A 16,936-nucleotide genomic window follows, 5' to 3' on the forward strand; every position below is an offset into this window, starting at 1 on the left:
AGAGCAGATTGACGATCCCAAGAGAAGTTAGCTTTGCCTTCAAATGCACAGATTTTTGTCAACTCCATCAAGCTTTGACCCGATCCTCCGTTCTGTCAAGAGATTTTAAAATTGGCTCCAAAATAAGCAATATTTGCTTACAATTGAGAAGTAAAGTTCTAATCCATGATTCAAATCGTTGACCAAAGACCAAGACCCCAAATGTTGTGTAGACAAAAACCTTCCAGAATGTAGATTCATATTTGCCGCACATTCAATCTTGTATACTTTATCTCCACAATGAAAACTGGTCCGTGCGATCACGGGGCTTAAAATCTTTACCTACAACGGTAAATGTTTGAATTAGAATAAAGCAAATATCATGTGTGTTTATTCGCATGTGTTGAAGTTGGTTTATCTAAACCTCTAGTTCCTGCATATAGTATTATCATCAAATTTAAGTTACACAAGTTTAAGATCATCAAAACAAATACGACTGCAGCACAGAATCCAGAGTCTAAACGCACCCACAGATGAGAAAAGTAATTATCAGTATTAAACGATCAAAGCTATCCGATTGCAGCAATTGAGCACTCAAAGGTAGGATCTGTATTACAAATTTAGAACATCAGAGAGTCAGATAGCATATCTCCGATCCCCCCTTCTTTCTTGTGCAGAATTTTGGTTCTCTCAGATTTTCTCATTCAACTGAACACATATTCTTCCCCCCCCTCTCCTCTTTTTGACTTAAATGATGGCTATAATTTTACAATTGAAAGAAAGATTTCGGTTGCATGGCTATCTCACCCAAATATTTAGCTGGTGAAATAATAATGCAAAAATAGAAGAAGCACAATATAAAACAAAGGCAAATCTCACCAAGACAGTTTTTTTATATTGCCATATCTCCTCCCTTAGAACATTAGAGAATCAGATAATATATCTTTTCCTCCCTTCTTTCTTGTGCTGAATTTTGGTTCTCTGAGATCTTTTTGATTCAACTTAACAAACATTCCCCCCCGCCTCTCTCCTCCTCTTTTTGGCTTAAATGACGGCTATAATTTGACATTTGAAAGAAAGAGAGCGTTGTGAAAGATCCAGCATGCATGGCTATTTCATCCAAAAAGTTCACCAGTAAAATAATAATGCAAGTGTAAAAGAAACACAAATCTTACCGAAAGAATTGTTTTTATATTATTATCTCCTGCCTCTTCCTGATTCCTTCAACAATTTACTTGAAGCATTCAGGTGAAATGAAAGACGAGTTTCCATCAGCAATTACATCTTCAACACTCTTACGAAGTTGTCATGATTGCACATTAATGACCATGGTTTATTATTGAAATTTTAATAATTCAAAATCTATAATTGTCATTAATGTTTCTATGACAAACGATGCCGAGCACGGTTCACATTCCAATTTCAATTGTGGAAGTTCAACTTTCGTCATCATTAGTCCTTTAATCATTGATGAACTTAAGCAGTGAATGCATCTCGGAGGTGAAAGAACCACTCCCTGGTCGTATTAATGCTGTATTTGGCCCTCCCACGTCTGTTGCAGCGAGTAAACGGTCTCCTTTGTTTTCATCAGAATTTAGCAGAAATATCAAATAGGAGTGCTGTCTCTTTTGATCACTTTGTGATCCACGGATTGGCACAACTATGTACAACTAGCGGGCAACTTTTGCCGGCCCAGTGGAATATGTAAGACAACCATATAATAATTCAGGTTGGGGCCAAAAGAAACAAACAAGGAAAGAAACGCAAGCAATTTAACCCAAGTTTTCGAACACCATCAGCAACATAAGTAGTTCAGGTAGAGATTAGCATATCTTGTACAGTTAGCTACGCATTGCCTACTGACACAAAGGTAAGTTTAAGAATGCTATTAATAATACAGACAGCTATATCTTGAGCATTTCCATAATTTGTGGCTCGATCTCAAGATTCCCTTCGTATCTCTCTCTCTCTCTCTACCCGGTTCTGGTTTCACTATGAGTTTTCTCTATTTTTTTCTTCTTCCCGTTATATTTGCTTCACGAAGTTTTCTTCGTTTGGTTACACCAAGTTATAACTCTAAATACTAAATATGAAATCTGCCGATCAAGGTCACTGTTTACTATACTCGATGTATGTTGCTCTTCACAAAGGACAGCTCACAGCCCTTATCAAGGACCTCAATTTCTCTCTTGCCTTCTGAGCTTTGGTAGGAACTCTCATGTTCGCTTCCTCAAGACCCTGCAGCAAGAATGTAGGAGTTGAAGCAAAACATATCAAAGAGAGATTTTCTACAATTTCACTACAAATCCCCATGGGACACGAAAAAAATGATTAAGTTGCACATATATTATGTTGATACTTGTTAACATTAATGTGCTCATTGTCTATGCAAGAATTGTAAACATTACTTTGAATCATTATTCATTAATATATGCATGACGATACCTGTTGCTTTCTTCTCCTCTCAAGCTCGGCCTGAAGAGTAAAATTAAAGCATGATTCTGATCAGTGTTTAAAATTGCTAAAATGTAAGTGAGGGAAAGTAAGAATATTCACGTTCTTGATGTATAGCTCATGATGCTAGTACCAGAGCCAGTTTCAGATTGGCGTTCTCCTCTCTTAATTGGTTCAGTTCTGCTTCTAATTCAACTGTATATGCCTGCCAAGCCAGAAGAAGACAATTAAGGTTACTAAAACCCCAAAAAACAAGAAGAAAATCTGCATAGTCTCTAGTGTAGCCACGTCTTGGACTGCATTCACGTGGAACTTCGCAGAAAATGGCATCTATGCTGAGTATAGACTATAGACAGGTAACTAGAAAGCTATTGAAACTTGAAAGAGTCTTCGCATTGCCTTTGCTTTAGCATTATGCGTTATGACAATTAGTACGACCCTAGCCAGAGTTGCTTTAGAAGACCTTTTTAAAGAGTCCTAATTTTTAAACCATGCACTCTCCCTTCTCATTGTTCCGTCCAGTCGTAATTCTATGCAGCACAGACAACGGCTAATAAAACCAGACAAGTTTACAACAACAAAATTTTTGTTCGCTCATAAATGCAGGTTTGATGTGTCAAAATATCAATCACGTCATTTTAAAATCTAAACTGCTAGGGAAGAAACTTAATGCATGTAGTCAATGCGTCTGTTGAAACAAAGCAAAGGCACGTACCTGTTTTCTGGCTCTGGATCTCGCGGCCGACTCTCTGTTCTTGATCATCCTCCTCTGCCTTCTCTCTACCACCTTCTCCACCGGACCATCGACGATCCTCTTCCTTCCTCTCAACAACCCCATCTCTACCCCAAACTGATTCCCGCAGTTCTCATTTGTTCCCAGCCCATCCGACGAAACAGGGCTCAACGGCGCTCCGATTGCCATAGTCGGCGCCGCCGCCCCATACCCACCACCTCCACTCAGCACCCTTCCTCCGTAGCAAACCCCCGACGGCGGCGGTGGAGGAGGATACCCATTATTCCTCTTCCCATTCCCGGCGTACCCAGAAGAAGGCTCTCCCTGGGCCACCGTCTGGTACGGCGGAACCACATTGCCCGCCAATACAGTCCTGCTAACAAAAGAGGGTCCCATCGTAGAGTTGTTATTCGGGTACATCCCATACGGCTGCGTCGAGACTTGACCTTGAACTTGGGCGGGCATTGGAGCAGCACATGATTCCCGAACCACCCCTGCTTTGATTAAGAAATCCTCGAGAGTCATCTCCCCAAAAGTAGGCTGGCGAGGGGCAGATTCGTTATTCAGCGCATTGCCACTATCGCCACCGCTATTACCCTGATGACCCTGCTGTGCTCTGTGTATCTCAGACCAAACTTCATCAACCGTCTTCCTACAGAGCGGCGCCGGCAGCGTCAGAGAGCCTTGACGAGGAAGGCTTAGCTGCTTCCTTATCACTCCTTTTTCAGCGGATGCTTCATTCAGAGGCAAGCTTGTGTTGTTATTGTTGCAGGCGCTAGTGTTGTGGTTGGAGTTAATGGCTTGGCTCTCTTCGGCGTTCCAGATGCTGCTGAGAAACTCGTCCATGTTCATGGACCCGAAATTCTTGCCGCTCTCGCACAGCGTGTGCTGGAACTCGTCAAGCGTGAGCGAGTATATCGACGATTGTCTTCCCAGCGACGAGAATGAGTGGTTGTTCTTGGGACTTGACTCCACCTCGCCTTGCGAGTTCGTCGTCTCAACTTCCCCCATCCCCATTTTCTCCTTTCCTTCTTCTTCTTCTTCTTATGCTGCAAAACTCTGCGACGTTGAAATAGTCAAATTCGGACTAGGTCCTGATGCAGCACTAGGGTATTTGTCGATGGAAATAAGCCTGAAGCCTGACCACAGGTCCACAGCAAAGTATTATCAAATTTTCTAAATTATCTCGGTGACTTGGCATGAATATAGTGTGCATTTTAGATAAATGGACATTAAAAATTTGGGAGAGTGGGTTTAATTAAGTTCCACTTATATGATGGATAAGGAATAAATTCTTTACCAGATTTGTTGACATCACTTTCATTATACAAAATGATTGAGAAATAAAATGATCATAAGCATGCATGTACTGGTGTCTCGTGCGAACGAGTACTGCCACGGCGAATATGGAGTCATTTTACGCTGGTTTACCAGACAGATAAAATTTCAATTAAAGGTGAATTCGGATTCGGATGTGCGTGCATCAATATATGTCCTGCTGGGCCATTGCCCATTTCGCTTTCATCGTGCATAAATATATAGGAGTAACCATCTGTACCTTAGAAATCGTAAAATCAATTTATATATATATATAGTCCGTTACACCTATAATATGAGAAACCCGTGTAATTTGCGACGATAATATTGATATTAATGTGGAATGATATTCATATTATATAGAGTCTAGTATACACAGGGAGAGAGATTGAACAAAAACCTAGTTTTGATTCTCGAAAGAACTAAAAAGGCAAAAACTGCAGCCTGTGTGAAATGATCTAAGCAACGTAATAATGGCCACTTTTATTTTTCAGTGCATAGCTCAGCTGGAGGTTTGCTGCAGCTCTCCTGAGCTCCATGCAAGCCACCATTAAATTACCAGTTAATTAATGAACTTTAACTGGTAATACAGGATACACACCCCGGGGGGGTGGGGCGGCGAAGAAATTTTACGGGGTTAAGGTTCATGATAAAGTTGAGGAAAATAAAAGGCGATCTTATCCTCCAAAAACGGAGGTAGGCCATAGGCATTTCCTAAATAGGAATAAATTGGTTGGGAAGAGTAGAGCATGGCAGAAAAGGAATCTTTCCTTGTTTAGAAAGCACCTCTAGACTAGTGGTTCCCGAGGCTGCTCGCCAGCGCACTAACATTTATATATTCAAATGAACAAAATCGGATCGACTTTACGAGGCATGCATGAAGGACACCAGAACACGATCTCTGAACCTAGCAAAGTGGGATCTCATCCACCTCCACAGCCAGAAAAATAAGTGAAGGTAACAAAACAAGCAGCGAGAAGGACTTCACAGACAGGTTCTTTCAGATAACAGCTACGCAGATAAATTGAGAGATCAAAACTTACTTGGAATGCAATCAATATTTAGTGGCACGATAAGCACATCACCATGAACCCATTACGAACGAGAGGTAGGATTGTGCAGTGGGACGAGAGAGAGGCTGTAGTACTAAAAGACGGTGCCACGCTTACTCAACTGCCTATAGCTATGGCAGGAGACTCCACAGGACAAGGTTAACATCACCCATAGAGTCTAATGAAGAAAATCAAAATATCAAAAAGCCAACGTTGGCGTGGCTGGGAGGAGGACCGCTCGACACGTGGAGAACAGGTGTCGCATGCACAGCGTCGTTTCAAGGCATTCTGTGCGTTTGGGCTCAACACGTATCTTTTTTTTTTTTTTTTTGGGCTGGGGTTGGGGTTTGCTTTGCCTTTTTTACATTCTGATTATTCCTAATGCCTTTTGCGAGCATTTGGGCATCAGATCCCACGACAAACGACGTGAGATCTATGGTGAGCAATGAATGATACCTTGCTACTTGTCAAAGGAGTTGCCCACGTGTCGCTTTCTGGTGGATTGATGCGCAAACACGCTCCGCAAACAAACGCATTCATCCGCCAGAGCAGTGTTTCGACTACTCAAAACCAACGATCATTTGATAAATGTTGAATTGTAGCCCATCAATTACAACTGAATTTGCGGCCCAAAAGAAAAGGGGATTCCAAACCTCTATTCATTTTAAAATAGCAAGAATGCTTATGAGAAAAGAGCAGGATTTATTTTTTGTTTGCTATAAACAGATTTTGTTTAGAGAAAATCACTCTAAGATTCCATAAAAGCATTTAAAATATGCTGAGATTTCATGAGTTTAAAAAATCGCTACTAAATTCCAAGGGATTTGAGGGTGAATAAGTTTAAAAGCGCAATTACTTATTTTTTTTGCATTTGAAATACTTGAAAATCACTCTATTTCTCAGTAACCCACAAAAGTTAAAACCCACAGTGAACAGTTCCATGTTTCTCATTCTAACATCTTCCAAAGTTCATCGTCGACCATCATTCTCACAGTCACATTCCGTCGAAGAAGACTATAACATCTCTTGTTGGAGAGTCCAAGACTTTAGGAGTAAACAAAGAAAGTAGCGAGCTCCCGTTTCACTAACTCAGATATGCCTTAACCACCATTATCGGACTATCTCTACAATAGTCTAGCTTAGCAAACGAATTTCTTAGATCCCAAAGAAAATACACTCTTGACTTGCTTAAGGATACTGGTATAATTGTTTGTAAACAAAAAGAAGAAAGGAGATAATGATCAGCTGTATAATGACCAAAGTTAAATGAATATTTTTTGAAATTACTATTAAAGTTTTCTTTTTTGCTTCAGTTTTCATTTTTGGGGACTTATAAATAATCAAGTATATTTCTTCATTGTTACAAAAGTGTAGCTATGCATGAGATTTTTGTAATCAAGTATAATCATGGTTTTTCTTGTCAAGATGTTGGTGTGTTGATGATAGAATTCTTAATTCTAGTTAAAAATTTGTAATTTGAAATATCTACAAATTTCTTCATTGACGACAACTGTTTTCTTTATTGACAATAACCATATACTCTATTGACAAGAACCATTTATTCCATGAATGACAACTAATTACTCTAATAACTATAACCATAAACTCTATTGATAACAACAATATGCTCCATTGACTAGTGAATCATTTTTCTCTGTGACTTGTGTTTTCTTCTTCCTTATAGATGTTAATAAACAATGTCAATATAAAAATTTCTAAGTTGAAGCTTAGTATTAATGACTAGTATGCAAAAATCTCTTTTCAACATATCTAACTGAACTTTTCTTTTTTTTTCCAGATAAAGGAAGATTGAAGAGAAAGTAAAGACAACAATGAAGAAATATACTGTTTCATTCCATACGCACTACTCTTTTAGTCAATTTATTGAAGTATCAAAATATGTGAAGGAAAATGAGAAATTATAAAAAAGGGTGGAGAAGTTAGGATTCAATAGACTACTTGATATGTCCTATAAAAAAATTTTTGATAGAACTTTAGGATATAATTTTATTAATAATCATCTCTTTTTGTATAATTAACTCATTTCGTATAGTTAACTTGGATAATGTTATTATAATGCTGATTACAAGTTTGTAAATGTGGTAAATATTGAATGTTGACAAGTGTTTATCACTTTATTGACAAGTAGTTATTAGTATATTGACAAGCTATTAATTTACCATTGACAAGTGTTAAGGCACTAGTTGCTGTTATTCTCTTCAAAAATCAACCAGTTAAAAGAACATGTTGACTACTTGCTGTTGGAAATTAATAAGTGGTTATAATTATATTAATAAAGTAGTAATTCGTCATTAACAAGTGCTAAGGCTACTATTATTCCCATTAAAAATTAACAAGGTGTAAGAACCTATTGACTACTTACCGTTAGCAATTGATAAGTGGTTATAATTATATTAATAAAGTATTAATTTATTATTGACAAGTGTTGAAACACTAGGTGCTGTTATTCCCTTTAAAAATTAACAAGGTTCAAGAACTTGTTAACTACTTGCCGTTGGCAATTGACAAGTAGTTATAACTATATTGATAGAGTAATAATTTGTCATTGACAAAAAAATTAACAAGGTTTAAGAACCTGCTGACTACTTGCCGTTAGTAATTGACAAGTGGTTATAACTATATTGATAAGCTAGTAATTTGCTCAAAAAAAATTGCCATTGACAAGTGCTGAGGCACTAGAGGCTGTTATTCCCTTCAAAAATCAACTAGGTGCAAGAACCTATTAAGTACTTACCATTGGTCATTGATTACAAGGTATCACTTCATTTTTAAGTTATGCATTCGCTATTGACAAATGCTAATATATTAGGTGCAATAAACAAAAAAAAGTAAACAAAAAATAAATTTCAGATACATAAACAAAAAAGTACACTTGTCTCTAATATTTTGTAACATGGATTAGGATTCTTGTAAGTCTTGAAGGTATGACTAGTCTTATGACATCTTTCACGATGATAAATCTTTTTGTTTTAGAGTTGAGATTTCCTTCTTTTATTCTTTGACCTACCTGAAGACCTTCTATTCATTAATGTCTCCCTATATGGAAAAAATATAATATATGTTCTCTAGAAGAATTTGCTATCTTACAGGTCAACCTACATCACACACAGTGTATTAACAAACTACACATAATATATTAACAACACATTCATCCACTATTGACGAGATGCAGTATTATTTTATAGTAGAGATTTTCAACAAAATAAGCTTGCATCAGATGCTTGAGAATAATATATAAAATGTCTCATATGAGAAAAAAAACATAACATAATACACTTTTTCCAGCAGTACTTGCATTCTTACAAGTCAACCTGCACAATACAGTGTATCAACAACTATTTACAGCATATTGACAACACAAGAAAACACTATTAAGAACATGTAGAGTTATTCATATTAGATATTTTTCAATGTATCAATGTTGCATCAACTTATTCCACGGATTAGCTTTACAAACCAAATGATTGCAGGTATACCTAGAAAGCATTATCCTACTCTTAAACAATAATGAAATTATTAACGCACAAGAAATCGTATACCTGGCCAACAATGGATATGCTGTTATCAATCGATAATTTACCCAATTTTATAGCCAACAATCGTTTACCCAAAAAAATTGTTTTTTATCAATGAAATGCTGTTGTTGCAAATGAAAGATTCCCAACTCGCTTAGATGAAGACAAGGGCTGTACTCATGGATATGATGAAGTAAAAATTACCCTATTGTAATCAACAAGCATGGATATGCGACAATCTTCAATATATCTGATCATGGGTTTCGTAAGACGTGCGGGCACAAGTAAAATCTCCTTTTTAATGTTGGAGGGCAAATGAGTAATTTTATTTTCAGACTTATTCATCTTTAAGTCCCTTGAGATCCAGCAGTGATTTTTTAAATTCATAAGACCTTAACGTATTTTAAGTGTTTTTATAGGATCTCAGAGTGATTTTTTCATTTTTTTTAAGGCAATCCTATTCAAGATATTATCAACGCTAAATATAAATACAATTTTTTAACAGAGATTCAAAGCTTGATTGCTAATTTATAAAAGAAGTGCAGATTTTGATAGACGATGATTGGGAAGCATCACTACTCACTGCCTTGCGTTGTAGGATCTCAGACCTTGTCGTGTTCCTTTATAAAACAAGAAAGTAAGTCAACGATGAATAAAAATTTAACTAGAACTCTAGAGGCTCGAATTGGCGGAAAAGAAGATGAAGAAAGGAACATAGAATAAAATGGCCCGCTCCTTATATCAAATGCAATTCAAAAATTATTATAATGTCTATTTTTTAAATACGTTAGCTAGGCCTAATTTTTTTTCTTTGGATTAAAAGGTAACAATTAAACCGTGCTAATTGATGAGATGAGTCTTATCAGTGCACAAAAGATTATAACAACCAAATGATGGGATATTGAAACTATGACCATATAAATTATTAGCAGGGGCTTGATAAGATAACCAGTCCATACATTTATTTACTTTCTTGAAGATGTGGTCAAATATGATTGTCCAGCCTTGCATGATAAGGTCTATAATTTTGTTGATAGTTTTTGAAAAGTGGGTGATTGCTTTTCGAATTAACAAGATAAACGAGATAAAGAACTCATTGCGAATTGATGAAATAGCTTCTACAGAGTTAGAGGAAATATTAATTTTGTCAAACTTTTTGACCCAAAAAATGTGTAATCCTTTCAAGATTCCCATAAACTCAGCTGGTGTGTTTGGATAATATCCACGGTATTTGGAGAAACCATTAATCCAATTGCCTTGGTTGTTTCAAATGAGATCATCACAAGTAGCTACACCATGGATGTTGACAGAACCATCAATAGCTAACCTAACCCATCATTTTTCAAGGGAGGACCACAACAGCAGCTCTATTGCCATTCTAAGATACTCCCTTCGTTTCTATATATAAGAGACAAAAACTGTATCATACAATTTAAAAAAAATTAGTTAACCATAATAGTTATATTTAAAAATAAAAAAATTAAACTAAAATACCCTATTTTAATCAATATAAGAATGCGTTAATTATTTTTTCATTAATATAAATTATAAAGGATGATTTAAAAAATATGTAATAAATGCCTATTAAAATATATGATTTTATTTATATAAAAAAATAAAAAATAATAATTTATTTTATAAATAAAAATGTAGTAGTAAAAAGTTAATTTTAAATTAAAGACATTGATCCCTGAATATATCCTCAATCTTCATGAAAGCAATGTCTTTAATTTTGACGTCTTCTTCATGGTGCATCCCACCATGATCTGGAAATGGGCATCCCACCATTCCTATTTCCTGCCAGGGAATAATGGCGTCAGCGTTGCGTGGGTTAAAATTCATGATTCCGATGTAGCCACCGGAACTCGCGTGCCCTCACAATCAAGCGGATGCAAGAAAATTCAAAGGAACAACACAAGCACGCTCAAAGCTCAATACAATTACAAGCCCATGCCCATCGGATAGAGTTAGAAAATAGAAATAAATGGTTCCCAAAAAATTAGACAGAGTGCTCTGCTCAATAATCCAACGCACAGATTCCTAATTAATCATTTGAATCATGGTTATTGTCAGCTAAGCCTTCTACAAGGCGTGCAAAAACCTTATGATTTCAATCACTGCCGCCGAACGCCGATGAATTTAAAAATAAACTCGGGCTTATACTATAGCAAAGAATGTCACGACTAGTGGGACCCAGATTAGGATCATAGCCTATACGCACGAGTCAACTGAAGAACAGGTGCCTTAGATCCCGCAAGCAATGCCTTGCATCTTATAATGCTTAATCATTCCAAGAGCGTAGTATTCATGTTGGAAATGTAAAGCTACTCAGCAAAGTATCTATTTCATTTCTATATAAGCCAGCTTGACTCTTACGTTCTTCAACAACCTCTAAGGAGAGCAGGGGAGATCAGATAAAATGGGTTCAAAGCAGGTCTTCTGGTTTGCGATTTTGTCCCTTCACTTGGCTATCATCTTGGCCTCTGATCCTGATCCCCTTCAAGACTTTTGTGTACCCAACCCAAGATCTGCTGGTTTTATCAGATCAACAGTCCATGGTATGATCACAATTCCACCTTGCAAAAACTCCTCCGAGGTCACCACCGATGACTTTGTCTTTTCCGGCATGAAAGTTGCCGGGAACTTCTCGGACACTGGCCTAGCAGTGGTCTCTGCGAGTCCTGCTACCTTCCCCGGGCTCAACACTCTGGGAATGTCATTCGTGAGGGCAGACATTGAAGTGGGAGGCATTAATCCGCCCCACTTTCATCCGAGAGCCACCGAGATAGCTTATGTTGTAGAAGGAAGAGTTTATTCAGGTTTCGTGGATTCCAGCAACAGAGTGTTTGACAGAGTATTGGAGCAAGGAGAGGTCATAGTGTTTCCCAGAGGTTTGGTGCACTTCCTGATGAATGTTGGTGACAAGCCTGCTACGTTATTTGGAAGTTTCAACAGTCAAAACCCTGGCTTGCAGAAGATACCGTCAGCTGTATTTGGTTCTGGGATTGATGGGAAGCTTTTACAGAAAGCTTTTGGATTGACTCCAAAGCAGATTGGCAGCATGAGAAGAAAATTTGATCCCAAAGGGGCAAGGTAGAGCACAAGTAGTAGTGCATATGATGTTGTCTGTTACTCGAGTTATACGCTGAGGTTCAGTTTTCATGGTTTGTTTGTCTGTCTGTTTCTTTTAGTTTCCTTCCCTTGTGAACCCAATGTAGATGACGAATGGAGTGCTTCTTGGTTATGTAATATATCTAGATCTATGCTTCGCGAGGCAGCAAATAGTCCCTTCCCCAAACCACACACAAGGGTTAAAGAAAAAGAAATATTGATGTGTAAGTGGTGTTAATCATTCGTTTTAGCCACCCCAAACTCAACAGTGCGGAGGAATGATGAGGACGAGGAGTAGTCAGAAAGAAAGTGAAAGACATGATAATCCACACATATCCCAAGAACTCACATTCATAAAACGATAAAGCACAACATAAATAGCTGAATTTAGAAGCCCACTCTTATTAGCAGTGGCTGAGGTTTTTTAACTCACAAGTTTACAATAAATTTATGTCCTGCTACCACTTTGGCGTATTATATGCTCTTTGAAGTATTTAATATAAGACACTTTTTATTATTTTACACAATTTAAAAAAATTAATTTTTTTATTGATATCATAAAAAAATGAGATGTACTTCTATTTATACTATTAATTTTAAATAATAATATAATTATATTAAATGTCTTTATGCTAATTAAAAAAGGATAAAGTTAAAAAAGTAATTTAATTATTATAAAAAGTACCTTAGGAATAGAACCAAAATATATTGGTACACTTTGTTATTTTCTCTTTTTCGAAAAGTCTGGCACAAAAATAAAAATAAGATATGATATTGTTATAGCAAGTGCCAGTGTTTGGTATAGCCGTATAGCAACTTCCAAATTCAAGGTATCAATTAAAATTAGACCGAGTCTATTTTTGTATGGAGTTTAATGCCAGCCACATTGTTCATGATTTTTGAATTATGCAACAACAACAACAACAAGCTTTTATCCCACTAAGTGGGGTCGGCTACATGAATTGCAAGACGCCATTGTGCTCTATCATTTATCAAGCTTTTAGAAATATTATTAATTAAGAGATCACGTTCAATAACTTCCAAGAATGTTCTCTTAGGCCTTCCTCTACCTCTCTTAATCGGACTCAAAGTTATATGTTCCACTCTTCTCACTGGTGCCTCCCTTGGTCTTCTTTGTACATGCCCAAACCATCTCAACCGATTTTCTACCATTTTTTCTTCAATAGGTGCCACCCTCACTTTTTCGCGTACGTGCTCATTTCGAATTTTATCTTTACGTGTATATCCGCACATCCATCGTAACATTCTCATCTCTGCTATTCCAACTTTATGCTCTTGCTGTCCCGTTATAGCCCAACATTCCCTACTATATAACATTGCCGGTCTGATAGCAGTGCGATAAAACTTTCCTTTAAGTTTATTAGGCACCTTAAGGTCGCAAATAACTCCTTTAGCTTTTCTCCAATTAAACCACCCAGCTTGAATTCTATGTGAAATATCTCTACTGATTTCGCCATCATTTTGAATAATGGCTCCCAAATATCTAAACTTTTCCACTTGAGGTATAATTTGGTCTCCCAATTTCACTTCCAAATTATTGTCGAATAGTATTATAAAGATATATATATATATATATATAGATTGAGTCATGCTTCATGAATTACAAATTTAAAACCTTTATAAATGATCATATCTCAGTATTATCGCTTAATTCAAAATATACGTTTAGTCACTTGTCCTTGCGTTTCTTTGCTTGTACGCATATGCTTAATTGGCTGCAGATATGAAGAAACATTCTGGTGTTAAATAGTCTTCCAAGCAGAGAGCGTAACTCTCAGTCTCACATGACCCTCCTTCTAACGAATTATAAATTCTTTGACTGTCACTTCTAACTCATTTCTAACCAAACTTCAAATTAGCGGCATGCGAGAACAGAAGTCTAGAATTTGATCATGAAGTAGCAACTGGGTTCTCGCAAGTTTATTCACATAAAACCACACAATTAACCGGAACATGCAAATTAAATTGATCGATACAATTCAAAAGCTCCTTAACACAGATATGCATTGTAGGTGACTTGTGATAACCAGCAATCTTTACGGACGCCATATTCCCACTAACAAGCGACTTGACAATTGCATCACTCATACCATCAGCAAAAGGAAACAAGTGACCAGCACCTGGAATCTCATGATATTGAATCCATGAAAGTCTTCGTGCAATGTATCGTTGCAGTTTAACAGGCACTAGCAAATCATCATCTCCTTGCCACAGATGGGCAGAACCTTCATTATTTCGAAATGGGTTTTCCAGATCTGCAGGACTAAATTCGCACTTACCCATTCCAATTACGATGTCACGGTGACGGGTTTCATAATCTCCTTGCTGTCTTATTTGTGCCTGTGGAAGCCACATTAGAAAAGAAAATTGTAAAACTAGTTGATGTTCTAAGGATTAGGGTTAGTTCAAAATTAAGCGCATGTAACAGTTATCGAACCACAATTACTTAACAAAACTCCCAAAACGAATATTGAAACACCAACTTTATACAGTTGTTACCAACTCTGATCCTGAGAAACTCTTCGCTGAGAAAGTGCAAAAACTGAATTACATAAACACAATGTTAAATTATTAGTGGATTTCTAAGATTTCAACTAATGCCTTTCATTCCATTGCATTCAGAACAGAACTACAATGTTTTTAATCAACTGAAGGACAGTTACATACCACATAACTCTTTCTATCAGCACCCCTAGAAATAAGGTCGCGGTCTTGGCGTGAAAGAATATCTGCACTATCAGCAATTATGCTAGAGGCAGGGAACAATCTTTGAGTGCTCCACCAGTAAGTCAGCCACGGCAAGTAATGAGAGACACGAAGGGTCCATTGGTCTTGTAGGGTTTGTCGGCTATAAGCTTCTTTAGTTAGGTTAGCAGGAAGACCAGGCCACCAGTAATTGATAGATGGGGCTAAGAGTACCGCACCAGCTAGCCTGTGAGGGTTGAACATTTTCCTCAATGCAAGGAACAGACAAATTGTAGCTAACAACTCTATGTCACACCACCATGTACGAGGATTTGAAAATAGAATAAAAAGGCAGAGAAAGTATACGAAAACCATGTTTAGTGATTTTTTATGTCAACAGAATTTCAAATGACCTGAATGAGATTACTACCTTTGACGTATATACTTAAGGCAGCTCCAAATAACCTGTCCACCCATGGAGAAACCAATTACGTAGAATCGAGACCCTAATTGCAGCTGATCAGCAAGCTCTTCAATATCTAAGGCCAGGCTCTTTACTGTTCGATTTGGATCAGGATCACTTTCTCCATAGCCAGGTCTGTCAAAAGACACAATGTAGACTCCCAAGCTTTCAGTAATTTCCTGGACAAATCCACCCATAAATTAAAATAGTAAAAGGCTCATAAATATGAAAAATGTGAAAGCAAGGAAAAAAAATGCATATGTTAACATAAGTTCTCACTGGAAATAGGGTTTGGCAACCACAGCATCATGCCTGCAAGAATAAAAACCATGGACATAGATGATTTTATATTTTACTTCATCTTTTCGGACGCCATGCTCTTTGTATGCCAGGTGTCTTCCATCTCTCAGTTTGATTCCGGGTGCTGATATAGGAGGTCCATCTGGAGAGCCACGTATCTTGGGAGGAGGAGGTCGGATAGCCAGAAAAGCCCATGCTAGAAAACCACCAAACAATACTGCAAATGTTGTCCTAAGCAATCCTGAGAAATTAGAAGGCTAATTGGTCAATAAATTATTCATTGCATTAATAGCTGTGAATCTCCCTCTAACTAAGAAACTGGGACGAACAAAACAAGAAGTGAAGAATTCTATCTCAGAACCAAACAAACAAGGGAAAAGAACCATCGCGATCAAAAATAACCGTACCAGAGACAACAGGGCAGATGAGTGGACCAGGTATAGTGCATTCCAAAACTTTATATTTGCACCGCTAACAAAATAAAACTTGCACTTCTAATAAGTAATAGGCGGGATAATTAAGCCTCGTCTGCGTCGTCACTTTCCCTACATTTCACGCAGCACTTCCTTCTCATACTACACTTTCTTGAAAAAAATCAACAAATACATTTTTGTCTTTCTGCCGCACACAGGTTCAATGCGTGCTTCGTTCTAGAAATTAGTACATTGGATTTTATTGGTCGAAGCACGTAGCAACACCAAGACATGAAATTCAACAAACAGAGGGGGAAGGGAATTTTACAGGAGCCAGATGAAGTGAGAAGTGTTGGTGGTCTAATATTACAATTTAAACCATGGCAAACAAAACTTTCGGCGAGATGGATCGAGGAGGCCCGGGTGGGGGGGGGGGATGAAACAGGCACAAGAAAGAGGACGAACTGAGCTGCTTTTCCCAGGTCTACTAGTGGGAACTGTGGCTGATTCAGCAGAAATTTTCTTGCCAACTCCGGTCGCCATGCTCTGCCCCCCTCCCAACCTGTCTTTTATCAGACAAATACAACATTCCTCAATAAGATCGACTGAATCTCACATCAATTTCTACTTGAGAGGAGGCGAGGAAGCTAGGGTGTTCAACTTATATTCAATTCCATTTTGCCCAGTCATATGCGAGTCTCCTCTCAAATATTATACATATATGTATATGTGTGTGTACTATTTTTTTTATTTTAAAAATATATATTAAATATATTAATTATATATAATATTTATATTAATTAAATCAATTTTAAATTTAATATATATAATTTTTATTTGAAATTAAAAATTTTTTTATTGATAATTTTAAT

The 16,936-nt window shown here is 37.2% G+C and overlaps 2 protein-coding genes and 1 pseudogene across 5 annotated transcripts; 1 reads left to right on the top strand and 2 right to left on the bottom strand.

Annotated features, from left to right (window-relative positions):
* Positions 1–1,733: 1,733 nt before the first annotated feature.
* Positions 1,734–5,693, bottom strand: LOC129306310 (protein ABSCISIC ACID-INSENSITIVE 5-like). Of its 4 annotated transcripts, none has more exons than XM_054946833.1 (5): positions 5,527–5,693; positions 3,149–4,225; positions 2,567–2,638; positions 2,425–2,454; positions 1,734–2,217 (listed from the first exon to the last, which is right to left on the bottom strand). In XM_054946833.1, exons 2-5 carry the CDS (start codon positions 4,181–4,183, stop codon positions 2,122–2,124), a joined length of 1,233 nt encoding a protein of 410 aa, XP_054802808.1. In that variant the 5' UTR covers positions 4,184–4,225; positions 5,527–5,693; the 3' UTR covers positions 1,734–2,121. The 4 variants fall into 4 exon arrangements, with proteins under 4 accessions (XP_054802808.1, XP_054802807.1, XP_054802809.1 ...); XM_054946832.1 differs by having other exon boundaries at positions 3,149–4,305; XM_054946834.1 differs by having other exon boundaries at positions 2,536–2,638; positions 3,149–4,305.
* A 5,663-nt stretch (positions 5,694–11,356) lies between these two features.
* Positions 11,357–12,423, top strand: LOC129307128 (germin-like protein subfamily 3 member 2). Its single transcript, XM_054948008.1, has one exon. It carries the CDS (start codon positions 11,491–11,493, stop codon positions 12,166–12,168), a length of 678 nt encoding a protein of 225 aa, XP_054803983.1. The 5' UTR covers positions 11,357–11,490; the 3' UTR covers positions 12,169–12,423.
* Positions 12,424–14,060: 1,637 nt separating this feature from the next.
* LOC129304436 (uncharacterized) lies at positions 14,061–16,607 on the bottom strand (annotated as a pseudogene).
* Positions 16,608–16,936: the final 329 nt, after the last annotated feature.

This window comes from Prosopis cineraria, unplaced genomic scaffold (genome assembly GCF_029017545.1).
Source record: "Prosopis cineraria cultivar Desert tree isolate PC_DT_omini unplaced genomic scaffold, ASM2901754v1 PC3, whole genome shotgun sequence".
In the NCBI taxonomy this organism is placed as follows: domain Eukaryota; kingdom Viridiplantae; phylum Streptophyta; class Magnoliopsida; order Fabales; family Fabaceae; genus Prosopis; species Prosopis cineraria.